The 14,433-nt window shown below is 39.3% G+C and overlaps 1 protein-coding gene across 1 annotated transcript in view; it reads right to left on the bottom strand.

Moving 5' to 3' along the window:
* Positions 1 to 14,433, bottom strand: part of gria4a (glutamate receptor, ionotropic, AMPA 4a) — a 122,980-nt gene that overhangs the window by 43,443 nt on the left and 65,104 nt on the right. Inside the window, exons 8-10 of the mRNA XM_042486326.1 lie at positions 10,877 to 11,044; positions 9,958 to 10,062; positions 8,880 to 8,990 (exon numbers count right to left, since the gene is read on the bottom strand). Of these exons, the coding sequence (XP_042342260.1) occupies positions 8,880 to 8,990; positions 9,958 to 10,062; positions 10,877 to 11,044 (384 nt within the window). The remainder of the gene's footprint in view (positions 1 to 8,879; positions 8,991 to 9,957; positions 10,063 to 10,876; positions 11,045 to 14,433) is intronic.

Raw genomic sequence — 14,433 nt, 5'->3', positions numbered from 1 at the left:
TTAGCGTACTGTTGACTCTTCCTATTTTTTAATTCAGAGAGTGAAGTCATCATTAATTTAATTTTTTTCTGTTAAATGGTTTGAGAGTTTGTAAATATACTGCTAAGCTACAATTCCAGCACGTTTAAAAAATATTTGCGATGTACATGTCTGTTTCTTTGTGACTAAACAAATAGCGACAAAAACAAAACAAATAATCATTTGAAAAGTTGAGGAACAAACGCTAAAACAAAACAAAAAAAATACCCCGAGCATTGCTTTATCTCATTTCTTACAAACCGTTCTTCAGTCATTAGTACAAGATTTGTTAAAACAAAACACATTTCTTCCAAAACCAAGCACACAAATGAGACACTTTACCCTTTTATCATCGATATCATCATCATCAAATACAAACATTTGTCCCGTTGTGTTCAATGTCAGAACATTATCCAAAAAATGTCATTATCAGGGACATTAGCAAGTCCCTGGGCGCTCATTTCATTGACTCAACATGAATCATAATGTTAATAAACAGAAAAACAGTTTCAAGTAAATTCCCTGTTGTAGATAAACATAGCCAGGAGGATTGCTTTGTACTGTAGCAATGAAGATGTGAGCTGAAGATCATATTTTAAAGGACCAGTATGTAAATACCATTTAACATCTAATTTCCAGTTTTCACAATCACCTTGCTGTGCTTTTTTCATTTGAACTTTTATTGTTTTACATCATAAACTTAATGACTCATAACCTGGTGTGATATTGTCCTGATACCAACCAGATAGTATTGATAAAAAATGTGGCGCTGCAGTTTGCATGGAAACATGTTCTTAAAGGATTATTTTGGGAATAATATATTGCCTGAAATATTTGCTACATGCTTATATCACAATAAGCACATATGAACAATAAGACAAAGTTTAAAGTAGAAATGTTCTACAAACTGCATACACTAGCATAGACCTGAAAACGTCAATAAGGGAATATTTAGGTCAATTCATTTTCAAGCAAGCAGAATGAAGAAGAATGAATGATAATAATGTTGTGACCAGATGGACATGATTATGGTGATTAAAGCGCTGTAGTACTTGTTTTGGATACACTCTGACACAAATTCAAGAATCTGGAACCACTGAAATGGAAACTTTTGGCAAACTTTATACAGAGATTATTATCTGTTCATTAACTGGACACAAAGGATCAACATTTCATAGTAATCTCATTCACTGTTAGATAATTAATTAATTAAGCTTTTTTTTATCCAGAGATACAAAGGAATTTTTTACACTAACAGACTGAATGTTTGGTTCAATGGCTTTCTTGTTGAGAGTCAGATGACAAGATTGATGCTACTCTCATATCTGCCCATTAAATATGCTACAGCAGAGAGGCGATAAGCTTAGAGTAGTGCAATTACTGGAGTCTTGTTGGCTCAGTGACATAGCATGCAACCAGCTGGCCCTTCAGGAAGTCATCGCTCTTGGTCAAAAAATAATCCACCACGAAACACCTGATGTCGCCTCCCTCTTTGGTTTTCGTAAGGATTAAACAACTGAGATGTAATCACAGACCTTATAAATAATGGATGTATCTACTGCGATGTCACCCACTGGTTTGTGAACACCAATTGTGAAGCCATGGGTTTAGCATTTCTGCCATTGTTATCGTGGTTTGTTGGAGCCAGAAATGACCATATTTGTATGAGGGCAGAGCTGTGGAGGAGTGAAGGGTAGATGTGACTCATAGAGTGAAACAAAGCCTTGCAGACAGCCTGTCACTCAAGCGGCTCCACCCTTAAATATGTGCAACTTTGGGCCTTAATAAAATTTAAACAGGTGAGATTAAAAAAACTCCCCCGTAAAAGCTGTCACAGGTTTTAAAATGAGCTGGATCAAAAGTGTTTTGTACCAAGCTGTGAAGATGTTTATTTCTGCTGTAAATTTGGGTATTTCACATGGGGGTCTATACTATGGTGTGGAGCCAACCTCAAGTAGCCATTAGAGGAACTGCATTGACTTAATTGTTTTTTGCCTGAGAGGTTGCCGATTTCACATATATGTTATTTAGTGAGCTGGTAGGCAGATTTGTTTTCTTCAATTTACCTTAGAGCAAAACTATTTCCTGCTGCTTGCAGTCTTCATGCTAAGCTAAGGTAATTGACTCTTGGCTCCAGCTACATCAAAAGGACAGACATGAGAACAGTATTGATCTCGTCATTGAATCCTCAGTAAGAAAGCAAATAAGCACATTTTTCCAAAATGTCAAACTATTCCTTTAAATGCATTTATTTGGAGCGCTTATTTTTGGCAGAATGTCTCACATCAGAAGATAGTCTGAAGGCTTTTTTCATCACTTTTCATCTTAAATCATTAAATCTCAAGGAGAATAATTTACTTAATGTGTGTTAACAAGGAGTAGAGACCATCTGCCTGCTCCATCAAATAATCATGCGGTGTATCATGTTAGAAGGTCAAGTGTTTAAAATCAGAGTGGGCTACTTTGTTGAGTTAAATTAGTTTCATGTAAGCAACTAAACAGACAGACACACACACACACACACACACACACACACACACACACACACACACACACACACACTCAGATACACACACAGCAGTGGGAGCTCTGCCAAGAGTAGCACAATTTCACTCTTAAGCCTCCTTAAGGTTCGTTATCAGTTTGCCCCAGACACTTTTGTCTTGGTGTGAAGGTAATAATGCCAGTGCTGTGTGCTTGTATGTGTGCTAGATAATAGTGCATGAATTCTGCATCATGTTTGGGTGTTGCATGTAGCGTCATGAATTGGGGTACGGCAAGAAGGTGTGAAGAGGGGAGAAAAAAGGGGGAAATAGGAGCAAAGATCGGGAGGTTGAAAGGAAAAGAAAGGGAGGCCATGGTAAGGAGAAACAGGAGGAAATGCAGATGTAGAGAAGGATGTGGGGTGTGTCGGCTGCATGAAACTACAGAAGAAAGATGAAGGAGCAGATCAGAATGAAAACAGAGATAGCTACGGGGAGAATAGAGGATAGATAAGAAGAGAAAAAGGGAAAGTGTGAAGGAGAGATAAAGGGAAAGAGAGAATATGACAATGTGAAAAATGTAGAGGAAAAGAAGCGGAAAGCAAGAGAGGGGAAGGGCTGAAATGACAGACATAAAGAGGGAAAACGGGTGGGCGAAAGAGGGAGAACAGCTTTGTAGAAGCAAATGGTTAGTGCTGATAAGACATGAAACACTTCACACTGGAGCCAAAAAGGCAGACAGGACTTGCTATGTAAGCCAGTTAGCCAGCCAGCAAAAAAACAGGCATCCAACTGTACAGTCACCTAACTGTGCAGTCATTAGAGCCAGTTCAGCATTTAAATTCCAGACTTGCACCTAACAAATTAGCCAACCACTGAGACATTTAATCAGCCTGCGAGCCATCCACTCAGATCGCCAAAGCAGCAAGCCAGGCGAGTCAGTTAGTCACAGCCTGTTTCAGTCAGTCAATTGGTCATTCGGTTCATTCATTCATTAATTACTGCAATTATAGTGCATTATCATCTATTCCGTCTCATATCTGGCCAGTGAGTCAGCATGATCTTGCAGCCATTCAGTCATAAAGAGAGCAAGGCAGTTGAGCGGTCAGTCAGTCGACCAGTAAACAAGGGACCAAGTCTGTTAGACACAGCAGCAGTTGGTCAGTCACCGAGTCAGTTTAAAAGCTTTTCACACTAAGTCAGCAGCAGCACAGACAGTCAGCTGCTGAGTAATTCCATCCACCAGCCATCCATCCACAACTAACCAGCCAGCCGAAAAAAAAAATCTTGTTGTGGGTCTAGTCAACCATCACCCCCTCAGTCCATCAGCCAGTCAAGCAGCAGCTCCAAGACTTTTTGTTAGACACTATTTTTGGTTGAACTTCCAAAGCCAACATTTTCAGAATCTTGCATATTTTGTCTTCTGTTTATGCAATTTGACCAATTTTATACAATTACATAAATAATGTCCCTCCTTAATGTCAATTCTTGATCTTCGGCTCTATGTACAAGTGCCCTGCATCCTGATAAGGAGCCTCATGGGAGAAGAACATTGTCCTTTCATTCATAAACACACTGGAAGTTGAACAGTAAGTAGACGGTACAGTGTTTTTATAGGTCTGTGTGATACACCTTTTGATAATTTATTCAACATAAAAAATACATTTAAATAAGTATTTCACCAATATCAAGAGGGTCCTCACATAAAACTAGGCCATCAATGCTGTAGAAAGATGTAAATATTTTTGAAATTGGTGCTACATGACCACAGAAAACTGAGGAAAAGGGCTGTACCATTGCCTTTTGCTTAAAATTTAAAAAACCTGCAACTATCAGAATCCACTGCACCACACCAGACCTATAAACGCTCCCGCTGGTGGGTGGCATAAGGTCACCTCATCCTACGACACAATGGTGGCTGGTCGGGTCTAAAATTTCAGTAAATGGTTAGCTAAAACATGTTTCTGAAAACATTTGAGGCGAGAATATTATCTAGCACACATACAAGTAACTTAATCTTGGTTTATATTTCATCGGTGCTGCTTAGTTTTACCATTTGATCAGAGTTTTATTTGGCCTCCATTTTCACTGTTCAGGAAGCAGTATGGTGCCCCCTTCCTGTTCACAAAGTCTGGCTATTACAGCAAAATGGCATGAATATATGTTTATGAAAACATTTTAGGTTTAACAGGCAGTGCAGTTACATAATATTGATTGTCTTTCTATCAGCACTGTCTAGTTTTACCATTTGATCGGGTTTCAGTCCAAGTTTGATAGAGAGACGTGGGTCTGTCTCTTGATCTGCCTCTACACTCTTTGAGTCTGCGGTAGTAACATGGGTGGTCGGAAATACTACAATGCAGTAATGCAGTCTGTAGGGAGTTTGCTGTGGGGGGACGAGGGATATCTAGGCACTAATAGATGGAGGGACGTTTACCACAGTTCATTTACACATACAACCCACATTGCTTTAATACAAAGATATTGGAAAATTGCCAAACTATCCCTTTGAAGGCAAAGTTCATTGATTAGAAATCAGGAAATATTTTATAATGTAATATAATATTAAAGCCAATCAAAGATATAAATCAGTAAGGGTGCATTTTGTATGCTGTGGGCAACTAAGATCAAAGCAGAAGCAAGAGATTGTCATATCCTAAGGGACTATGGTAACAATGCAGTAAGTGAACGCTGTTAAAGGCAAATGCCAACAAGCTTAACAATCAGTTCCCATCAATGCACTTTGCTAAAATACTAGTGTGAAAGTTGCAACATAGACAAGTTAAAACAATTGGCATCATTTCAGTGTAGTATGGGGATCTCTCTGCTTCAGACAAGTACCCCAGTACCTTTCCATTTAGGTGTAACGCTCTCACTGGAACTGAAATGCAGAAGGGGAAAGTTGACTGAGTAAGCATGACTGAGTAGATTTACAGAGCGACGGAGCAGAAAGATGAAGATAGAGGAAGAGCGGTATCAAGAGGTGAGGGCTGCACGATGCACTACTGACACAAAGATCTGTCCACGTATCACTCTCTGTCGAAAACAAAAGGCAAAAGATGCAGAAATAAATAGACATTTTGGTGAGATAATTTTTTCAGTAGTGTATCGGGGAAAGTAGTGGTGATTTCTGGTGTCCTCAAGAGGAGTGAAAAGAATCTGAATTAACAGGGCTGTCTGATGGTCTGGTGATTTTGTGCGGCCAAATGTAAAATCTTGACAGTGGCCACAGAATCCCTCGCAGAGCTCTCATCCAAATGTATGTTTTTGTCATGAGAGGAAGACAGGAGCACAGCGAGCAAGGCATCCCAGTGCCTCACAGGCTCAACACATAGTGGCCTTGAATTGCCTTCTCATTTTTTTCAGTCCCGCTTTTCCATTTAATTCATGTTAATAAAGGGCAAGACATCATATCCAAAGAAAAAAAAACTTTTCAAACAAAATATTCACAGAAAGAAAAAAAAACATTAAAACAAAATTAGAGCACACTGAATCATTGTACGGAGCTTTAGAGATGCTCAGTCTGTCAGTCTGTCTGTCCTTTGTCTTTCCAGAGGGTCTGCTACTCAGGTGAGTCTGTGTTTCAGTCTGTCGCTCTGGCATCAGTGTCGCAGAAGAGGCTTCCTCATCATCAGAGGCTGTAAAGAGGAGGAGGCGGCTGAGCTAACGTTAGCCAAGGCCTGCTGAGGTCACCATCCACAGAGATATATGCAGGTGGGGGGGAGGGGGCATGGAGGTAAAAATGAGGGGTGAGGGTTGAAGTGATAAGTGGAGTTTAAAAAAAACAGCGAGACACAGGAAAAGAGAGGGAGAGATGATAATGGCGTTGGAAAAGATGACAGACAGACAAGGGCAAGAAGAAATAGGGAAGGAACAGACATCGAAAAAGACATATGCAGTAATGCCAAACTCTTTTTCACATACCCATCTCTTTTACAACCACAAAAAAATTATCCAACTAGTGTAACAAGCCAAAAACAGTATAAAAACATTCATATACAAAATAGTATTTTGTCACAGAATAACAACCGGCCCTTTAATTTCAATGATTGTGTTGATGTGTGTGTGTTTGTCTTGGGCCTGGCTGTAGGCACAATAACACACACACACTGAAGTTTAACACATTGCCAGTTGAAGTGTGCATATCTGCAGGCGGAGCTGTCACTGGGGACATTTAGTCCAGCTGATTTCATTTTTCAGAACTCTTTCCTGCAGCATGTGCGGTTGTTTATCTCAACGCAGACCTAACTGGTTACTACCACTTCTGGCCTCTGGGGGCGCTGTAGATTTTCACTGTAATATCTAATCAACATCTTTGAACATGTGTCCATTTATAGGTATCTGTATGAGCACTAGAGCACAACTACAGATATTCTGGTCATACTTAGGAATTTGCTGGATGAAGCAACGTGGCTTGAAACAAAGTGCTGAATTGCTGAAGCTCAAGCATCTGTGGCTTGTTTTATCTCTGGGCTGAAATGAGTCTTTTGAGTTGCTTTCACTTGCATCATTTTGCATGCCCAATTGAATTAGACTGATTGCATTTACAGGAAGGGGATGGCCACCATAAAAAAGGCTGCAGATGGGTGAAGTGAAATCAAATGTAAGCAGAGGATGTGCACAAATCCACCGATTAGTCCTCCTTTATCCGTGTTTGCAGAAGAAAGAGAACTAATTATACTGGGCCGCAGACCGGTGTCTATGTGGAAGCCATTAGAGGAGACTGGACTGAGGTCACTTCTAAATGGTGATCTGAGGTCAGTTTTAGATTTGCCTGCTAATGAGACATTAGTGTAATCTTCCAGCTGGACAAGTGCCACTCCCTCCTGGCTGTGCGATGAGAGCTCTCTTCAACTCATACAGCTTTTCCTGCTCCAACCTGATTTTTCTTTAACGTTAATAAAACTCCACATCACATCCACACATTGTACTTCATCCCCTGGCTTTCGACACACTGACTGTATCTTATTAGGCCACTAAGGCAAGTAAACTAGGGTTCCCACACATGTCCATGAATAAAATTTCAAAACAAATATATACAGAAGAATATATATATATTCTTTTCCAACTTGCTGAGCTTTTTTCAAACGTATCAAATTGAAACTTAATTTAACTTAATTTCAGCTAGTTGGCATACATGAAGGAAAAGACAGAAAGTGATGACAGAATAAAGAAACCGACATCATGGTAAACAAAAGGTCACAGACTGATGCATATTACAGCTATGTTATGTTGGCAGCTACAGAAAATTAATTTGACTTTATGTTATATTTCATGGAAGATTATTGTAACAATTTCATTAACCACAACAAAAAAATTATGACCTTTCCAAAATGTTAAATATTTTTACAATTTCCATGACTTTTCCAGGTTTCCCATGACCATGGGAACCCTGGTTAACAATGTCTACTCTATCTTTCCTTAACAGTAATCCCCTAACCCTTTGGTTTGTGAACCCATAAAAGAAAGCAATGCCAACAACATTCACTGAAATTTATTTTTTTCCCTTTTCTATGTTAGTAATCATCTTGTGACCATATAGATGTGTCTTGCAATTCCTCATAGGAGTCCCAGTCCCCGGCATGGGAACCAACGCACTACAAAAGCGAAGTTACATCTGTAACACATCAGTCATTAACTAGTCCTGTATAACCACCTTAAAGCTGCTTTCACACTGTGGCACGATAACCACTCTAACAACCAGTTACCTGCAAGAGCATTCCCTCAAAAAGCGCAGTATTTTTACAGTCCACGGCTATGATGTCAGGCAGATGTGTCAGCTAGCTTGTCGTTGAACAGAAATCACTGAAATTTACAATGATTTCTATATATTTGGACAAATGTGAAGTTTCAAGTTTGATGAAAATGTTATCCTCGGTCAAGTTTTTCTTCTTGTTGTCCTTATAAGTTGCTGGCACCATTTTTCTGGGTATTTGGACAGCAAAATTATCCTCTCCTCTATCTTGTCTTCTTTTTGCTTCCGCAATGCCTGCTATCTGATCAGCCAAAGCCAGGGGACAGCCACTTCATACCTCTACTGCTGTATTCAAAGCAGCTTCCCCTCTCCTGCTTCCCCTCACTGAAATGACTGGGGGCCACAAGTTAGAGCGCGGTGGTGTGAAGGCCCCATAATGCTGTATCCATCACCCTTGAGTGTTAATGAACTGTTATGCACCTGATGTTTGCACTAATATGCATTTCCAAACTTCAAGGCTCTACATGAGGCAGATGTGAGCTGGAAAATTACATGAGAGCAACATTTTGGATGAAATTAAATTGTGTAACTGGAGAAGCTGATGTGTGTTGAAGGACAACTTCACCAAACCGTAAACAACAACCAAATTATACAGGAATTAAAGCAGTCTAAAGGTACATTACCATGATTGTCGTCACCACCACTGTTCGGTTCTCCATGGCCGAGCTGTCATTGGACAGAGCGTTTTCATTCTGCACCAACACAAGTTTGTCTATGTCATTCCAGTAGCCAATCTGAGAGAAACGGAGCGAAAAGAGAGAGAGAATGACTGATAAAATAAACAAAGAAATCATCCAATCAATCATCTTTATAGCTTAATTCATTCACACTTATAGTAAAATACAAGATGAAATAAAACACAAATGAATTGATAAAAAGACAGGAAATGGAACTGTGAGATGAGACCAAAAAGTTAAAAAAAAAAAAAAGAGTCAACAGAATGAGCTCACTCCAGCAGATTTCCCATTGGAACTGTAGAAGATATTGAGAGTTATTGAGTGCGAGCCAAGAACTTTCATTAAACACACATCGCTGTCGAAGGGACACTTGAGAAGCTGAAACACCGTGTTATTTTTTATTATGGGTGCTACATGTATGATTTTTTTTCAGTAAAGGGAAATTATGAGTAGCTGCAACCGGAGCCTCATCCTCCTACTTTTGCTATCATGAAGAAGGATTATGTGCAAACTTTCCTTATTTAGTTTTATTTACACTCAGGTGGATCAGGAGCTCCCCCCCAATGCATACACCAAAAAGCTATTAAAACTCAAGCTGCAGTGGTTCAACTGGGGTTATCTAAAGATATTTAGAACTGCAGTAAGACCGTTGCCAATTAAGAATAATGAAGATAATTACACAGTCAATTAATTAATTTTTCAACAATAAACCATCACATGACATGAAACAACAAAAATGCAGCCCACATTTAATGCTACAGAATTATCCTTTAACAATGACAGTAAGCTTATGTCCTTTCAGTGGTGACTGAAGGGAACTTCCCTGCTAGTGAGTCACATTTGCTTAAATGATGAAAATATAGTGTTCAAATGCATTAGTTTTATTATTGCTTTTCAGCTCTATAGCCTGGAAATATGTCACAAAAACTGAATGGACAGGGTTTGCCGTTGTATGTTTTTGGTGTGGTTCAACCCACAAATAAGTACTGTTTGTTTTTGTATCTAAGCCATGAGCAGAACCTACCTTACGTGGTCCGTTGCTCTTTAATTCAAACACATCCATGGTATAGTTGATCCTCCGACCGTAGTGGTCAAACTGAATGTTCCCAGTCAGGCCCTGAATGCGCACCTGAAATTGTAGCAACAATGATAATAAGGACTGAAATAAACAAGTACAAAATACAACAGTCTTTAAAGGTGTAGTCTTAAGATTTCAGTCCAGATTGATTTATCAACAAGTGAGAACAACAGAAGAGAAACTGGTGGATCTGTTACAGTGGAGCCAAACAAAGTGTTTTCGTATGCAGTTCAACAGTCCTGATATGAAGCAGCCGCAGTAACATTAAACAGTACAGTTTATATCAATGAGGCAGTAACACTGGATTATATACATGCATCATTTCCTGTGAATTCTTTCTTTTTAGTTACGCAATCTGACTCCAGTGCAGAAATGGCGGACTCCTCTACTAACATTAAATACTGCTCTATAGAGGGTCAATCACTGAATGTAAGTTGAGTGGCTATTGCAGAAAAATTGGTAACGGTAGTATCTATAGTATCAGAAATAGGTTTGGTTTGGTTTTATGATATCCGGCTTTTTTTTTAAATATAACATTCATATGTGAATATGAATATGATTATGATAATTAAAATATTCCAGCAAGTAAAGCAGTAAAAGTTTGTGTGGCGAGTATGTGGACTCTGGTGGTACTAAATCTAAGTCCTTTTAATTTAAAACATGAATGTGAACACTAGAACATTTTACTCTTTTTCATGCCAGCTGTTTTTCCGACTGCTTTGTGCACATTTGTTTGTGTTTGTGTGTGTGTGTGTGTGTGTGTGTGTGTGTGTGTATGTGTGTGTGAGTGTGTGTGTGTTAACATCTGTCTAAGCAATTTGCAACCTGTTCAAACTGAACTATACAACATTGAAGGTGCACCAACCTGTTTGAGTGCACGCTCCATATCTATTCCCTGGTTCCAGGGAGCAGCTGGATTGGCCAGGCAGTCCCCAGCATTGCCACGACGACTGATGTCAATTTTCTGACGGCGAAGGGTGCGGAAGGCCTCGGCCATGACAAGTACGCCATCATACGTTAGAGATGAGGTATACTGAAGAATTGAGGAAAAAAAGAGAGGGGCAACAAAGAAATAAGGAAAGTAACATTACTATTTGGACTAGCATTGACAGGCAAAAAATTCCTCCTCTATGTCAGTACACATTATTAGAGAGATTAATCTTGTTATACAACTAATGCCTGTGTCAACATGTGTTTTTTCTGAGTTCCTGTGTCTCTTTTTCAATTCTTCCCAATGAGGAGAGAGTGTGCATGTGCCCCCCTAGAGAAAAGGTGTGTGTGTGTGTGCATTTTTGACATGCAAAAATTTTCACAACAAAGACAAAACACCCCATTTACGGAAGCAGATCTATGGGACACTGGATGTTAAGGTGAGTGTGCATTTTTCACTCCCCAGTGCCCTGCTACTAATGTCCTGCCAAAGAAAAATGCCACGCCCTTATAAAACGCACCTCAGGTAATGCAAATAATTGACGTGACAGAGGGGCATTAAAACATTTCCCGTAAAAATTTAAGGACACCCTTTTTGGAAATGACACTGACTTTACTCAGGGTAAACAGATAAACTCTGTTATTTTCTGACCAAATAAGCTGAAGTGAATCTACACAAAACTTTTAGACTGAAATTCTGTAATTTTATCAGCATACTTAAAATAAGAGAAGCGTGGAACTGAAAATGTTAACACACAACATAGAAGAACATTTTCCAATGATCCAAACTTTGGTGTTTGGTGATAAACTGTGGCTTTTAAAGTCATATTTCCACACAGATATTCCAGTCCTGTAATTTCAAAGTTGGAAACTCCATGTAAAGAGGTTGCCCAAAAGTGCCATAAAGCAAAATCACCACAGAATTTCTCTGATATGTTTGGTGCTCAACGGCATTATGAATAAAAATCCAAATGTCTTTCAGTGATGGTTTCTCACTCTGCTGGACTCCATGATTTTAGATACACAACAAACAGTGTTGGAATAGATCCTGCATGTGATTTGCAAAGCCAAAGTAGAATCAGCTAATGTTGCAGCACAGCACCACAGCCCTATACGATTTATTCCTAAAATCAGAACCAATGTATTTGGTAAAACAACTGTATAACTTCATTGGACATCAGCCTGTCTTAACTCCATATGAACACACCTCACTAGTATGCAAACGTGCTGACCTGTGTCTCGATCTGTTTCCCCGCTTTTATGACTTCCACAGTTAACCCCACAAATCAACATCACTGTAAATGTTACATCACCGTAAAGGTGCCAGTTTTAGACAGGCTTATGGTTTCACATACAGTCACTGGGCCATTTAAGTCATGTTAAAACATGTTTAAATGAAATTGTAAATCTGTTAATTGAATTCAGTTTTTACGGAATACTCCTTGATGATGAATTTTAGATTCCCGAGATTTATAAATGTGGTTTCAGCACATTCTAAAACAGGATAAGGCACTTTAAAAGTGACTGAGACTAAATTTAAAAAATCATTTAAGAAACCTTTGAAACTAGACAGTGAGTAAGAAAAAGAAAAAGGCAAAGAGATTACCAGTATCTGTTCTCTAATGAAACTCCTAAAAGTAGTGGTGATCTTGACAGATTGTTTGACAAATTCATTATAGGTAAGACACAACGCAGCGGGGAACAGCACCACACACTCAGCAGTAACAAACCCACCCAGCCCACACACAGACACACACAGCGCCACACAGACAGAAGCAGTCAAACACACAGCAGGCTGCCTTCACATCACAACTGAAACGAGTGGTGAGACGAAAATGGGAGGAAGGAGGGTAGTCGGCTGAAAGACTCTGCCGATGCTCTCTACGCCTCTGCAGGTAGTTTACTATTTTACTGACATTCCTTGATTTGCATCCCACAAGGCATGTTTTTAGAAGGCTGCACAACCATGTCATCCTCCTTTCATCTCTCCTCTTTGAAACTAAAGAAGCCTTTAGGCCTGCGACTGACATATGAGAACCATAGAATCCAAATCAAGGAGAAAACAGCAACAAAACTGAGCCAATGAGCACACTGTTTCTGTCACAGAGAGGACAGAAATATCTTCGGGACACATAAGAAACAGCATTGGCTCTTAGAAACTCTTAATTCTGGATAATATATCTGGGATCAGTTCAAAGCTCCAAGTTCTGCTAAAATCAAACCAAATCAAAACAGATTTCATTGATTGATTGTATTCTCAAATGGGATAAAAGCCTAACACAAGTTTACCCTACCATTCTGTATCAAACCAGATTTAAGAGCAGATTTATCAATGATGTATGAAATAAAAGAATGCATGTGCCACTTCTCACACAGGGGCTAATATACATAAAAAATGCATGCAGTGAATGTAGAATTTGCATGTCTGTATCTTTGCTTTACAACACATGTTGAAAGTCTTTTATGAGCAAACTGACTTGAGTGAGATAAAGCAATGTCGCAAGCATAGGGAGTTCGTGTTAAAATGTTTTCATTTATTCATTCATTTATCTATTTTTATGGATGGCAATGTCTGTTGTTGCTCCATAAATCTGGTCCAGACTGACGTAGTTTAACAAATATTGAACAGAATGTCATGAAATTTGGTTCAGATATTTATGTCCCCCTCAGGATGAATTGTAAAAACTTCAGTATCTAACAGCATCATCAGGTCAGTATTTGACTTTTTCTGGGTCTTTGTCGTATGGCCAAATACCTGCAAAACTAATGACATTCTCAAAGTAATACTGCTTTTTCTAAGCCTTACTGAGCTGCTAGTGTGGCTATAGACAGTCAGGGCCTTATCTCACAACCTGGGCAAAGTGGCACACAGCGCAGAGCAACTGTCATTGGTAGTTTCAGTGCAGTGCAGTTGTCACTTTCACAGCCAGCATCCACATTGTGTGAGTAGCAAATGTACATGCGCTTATCTGTGCACCCATGTGCATGTAGGTCTTAAAATGAGGTGTGGCCAGTCGCATTGCTGGCATATTGCTTTTTTGTGGTAACAGAAAGTGATCGCACCATTAATCGATAAATAGCTGGTCTTAAGATAATGGCATAATATTTTCCTGTTTATAGGCGCATTACTCCGATAGTAAGATGTGTTTACATCGGCTGGTTCAAAATGCTCATACACCCTGTTTCCTACACACATACAGACAAATGGATAGGTTGCAGATGGGTGAAATATAATGACATAGGGACCTTTCAGCTACCTATATAATGCCGCTACCAGGGTATCATACTGCCACGAAAGGTGGCTTTTGATGTTGGTATGTTACACTGAAATCACTAGCAAAGTGGCAGTATTTGACAACTTTGGATTGAGAGTGGGCTGTACCCTTGCGTGTGTGGTGTTAGAACTTACATCTCAACTATCAGTTTGCCAATGGATTGTTTGGATCGACAAATATAGAACAAAATTAAGATTAAATTAAAGACTGCTCACTT

The sequence above is a fragment of the Plectropomus leopardus genome, chromosome 5, assembly GCF_008729295.1.
Source record: "Plectropomus leopardus isolate mb chromosome 5, YSFRI_Pleo_2.0, whole genome shotgun sequence".
NCBI classification, from domain to species: Eukaryota; Metazoa; Chordata; class Actinopteri; order Perciformes; family Serranidae; genus Plectropomus; species Plectropomus leopardus.
This window is presented reverse-complemented; position numbering and strand designations above follow the sequence as displayed.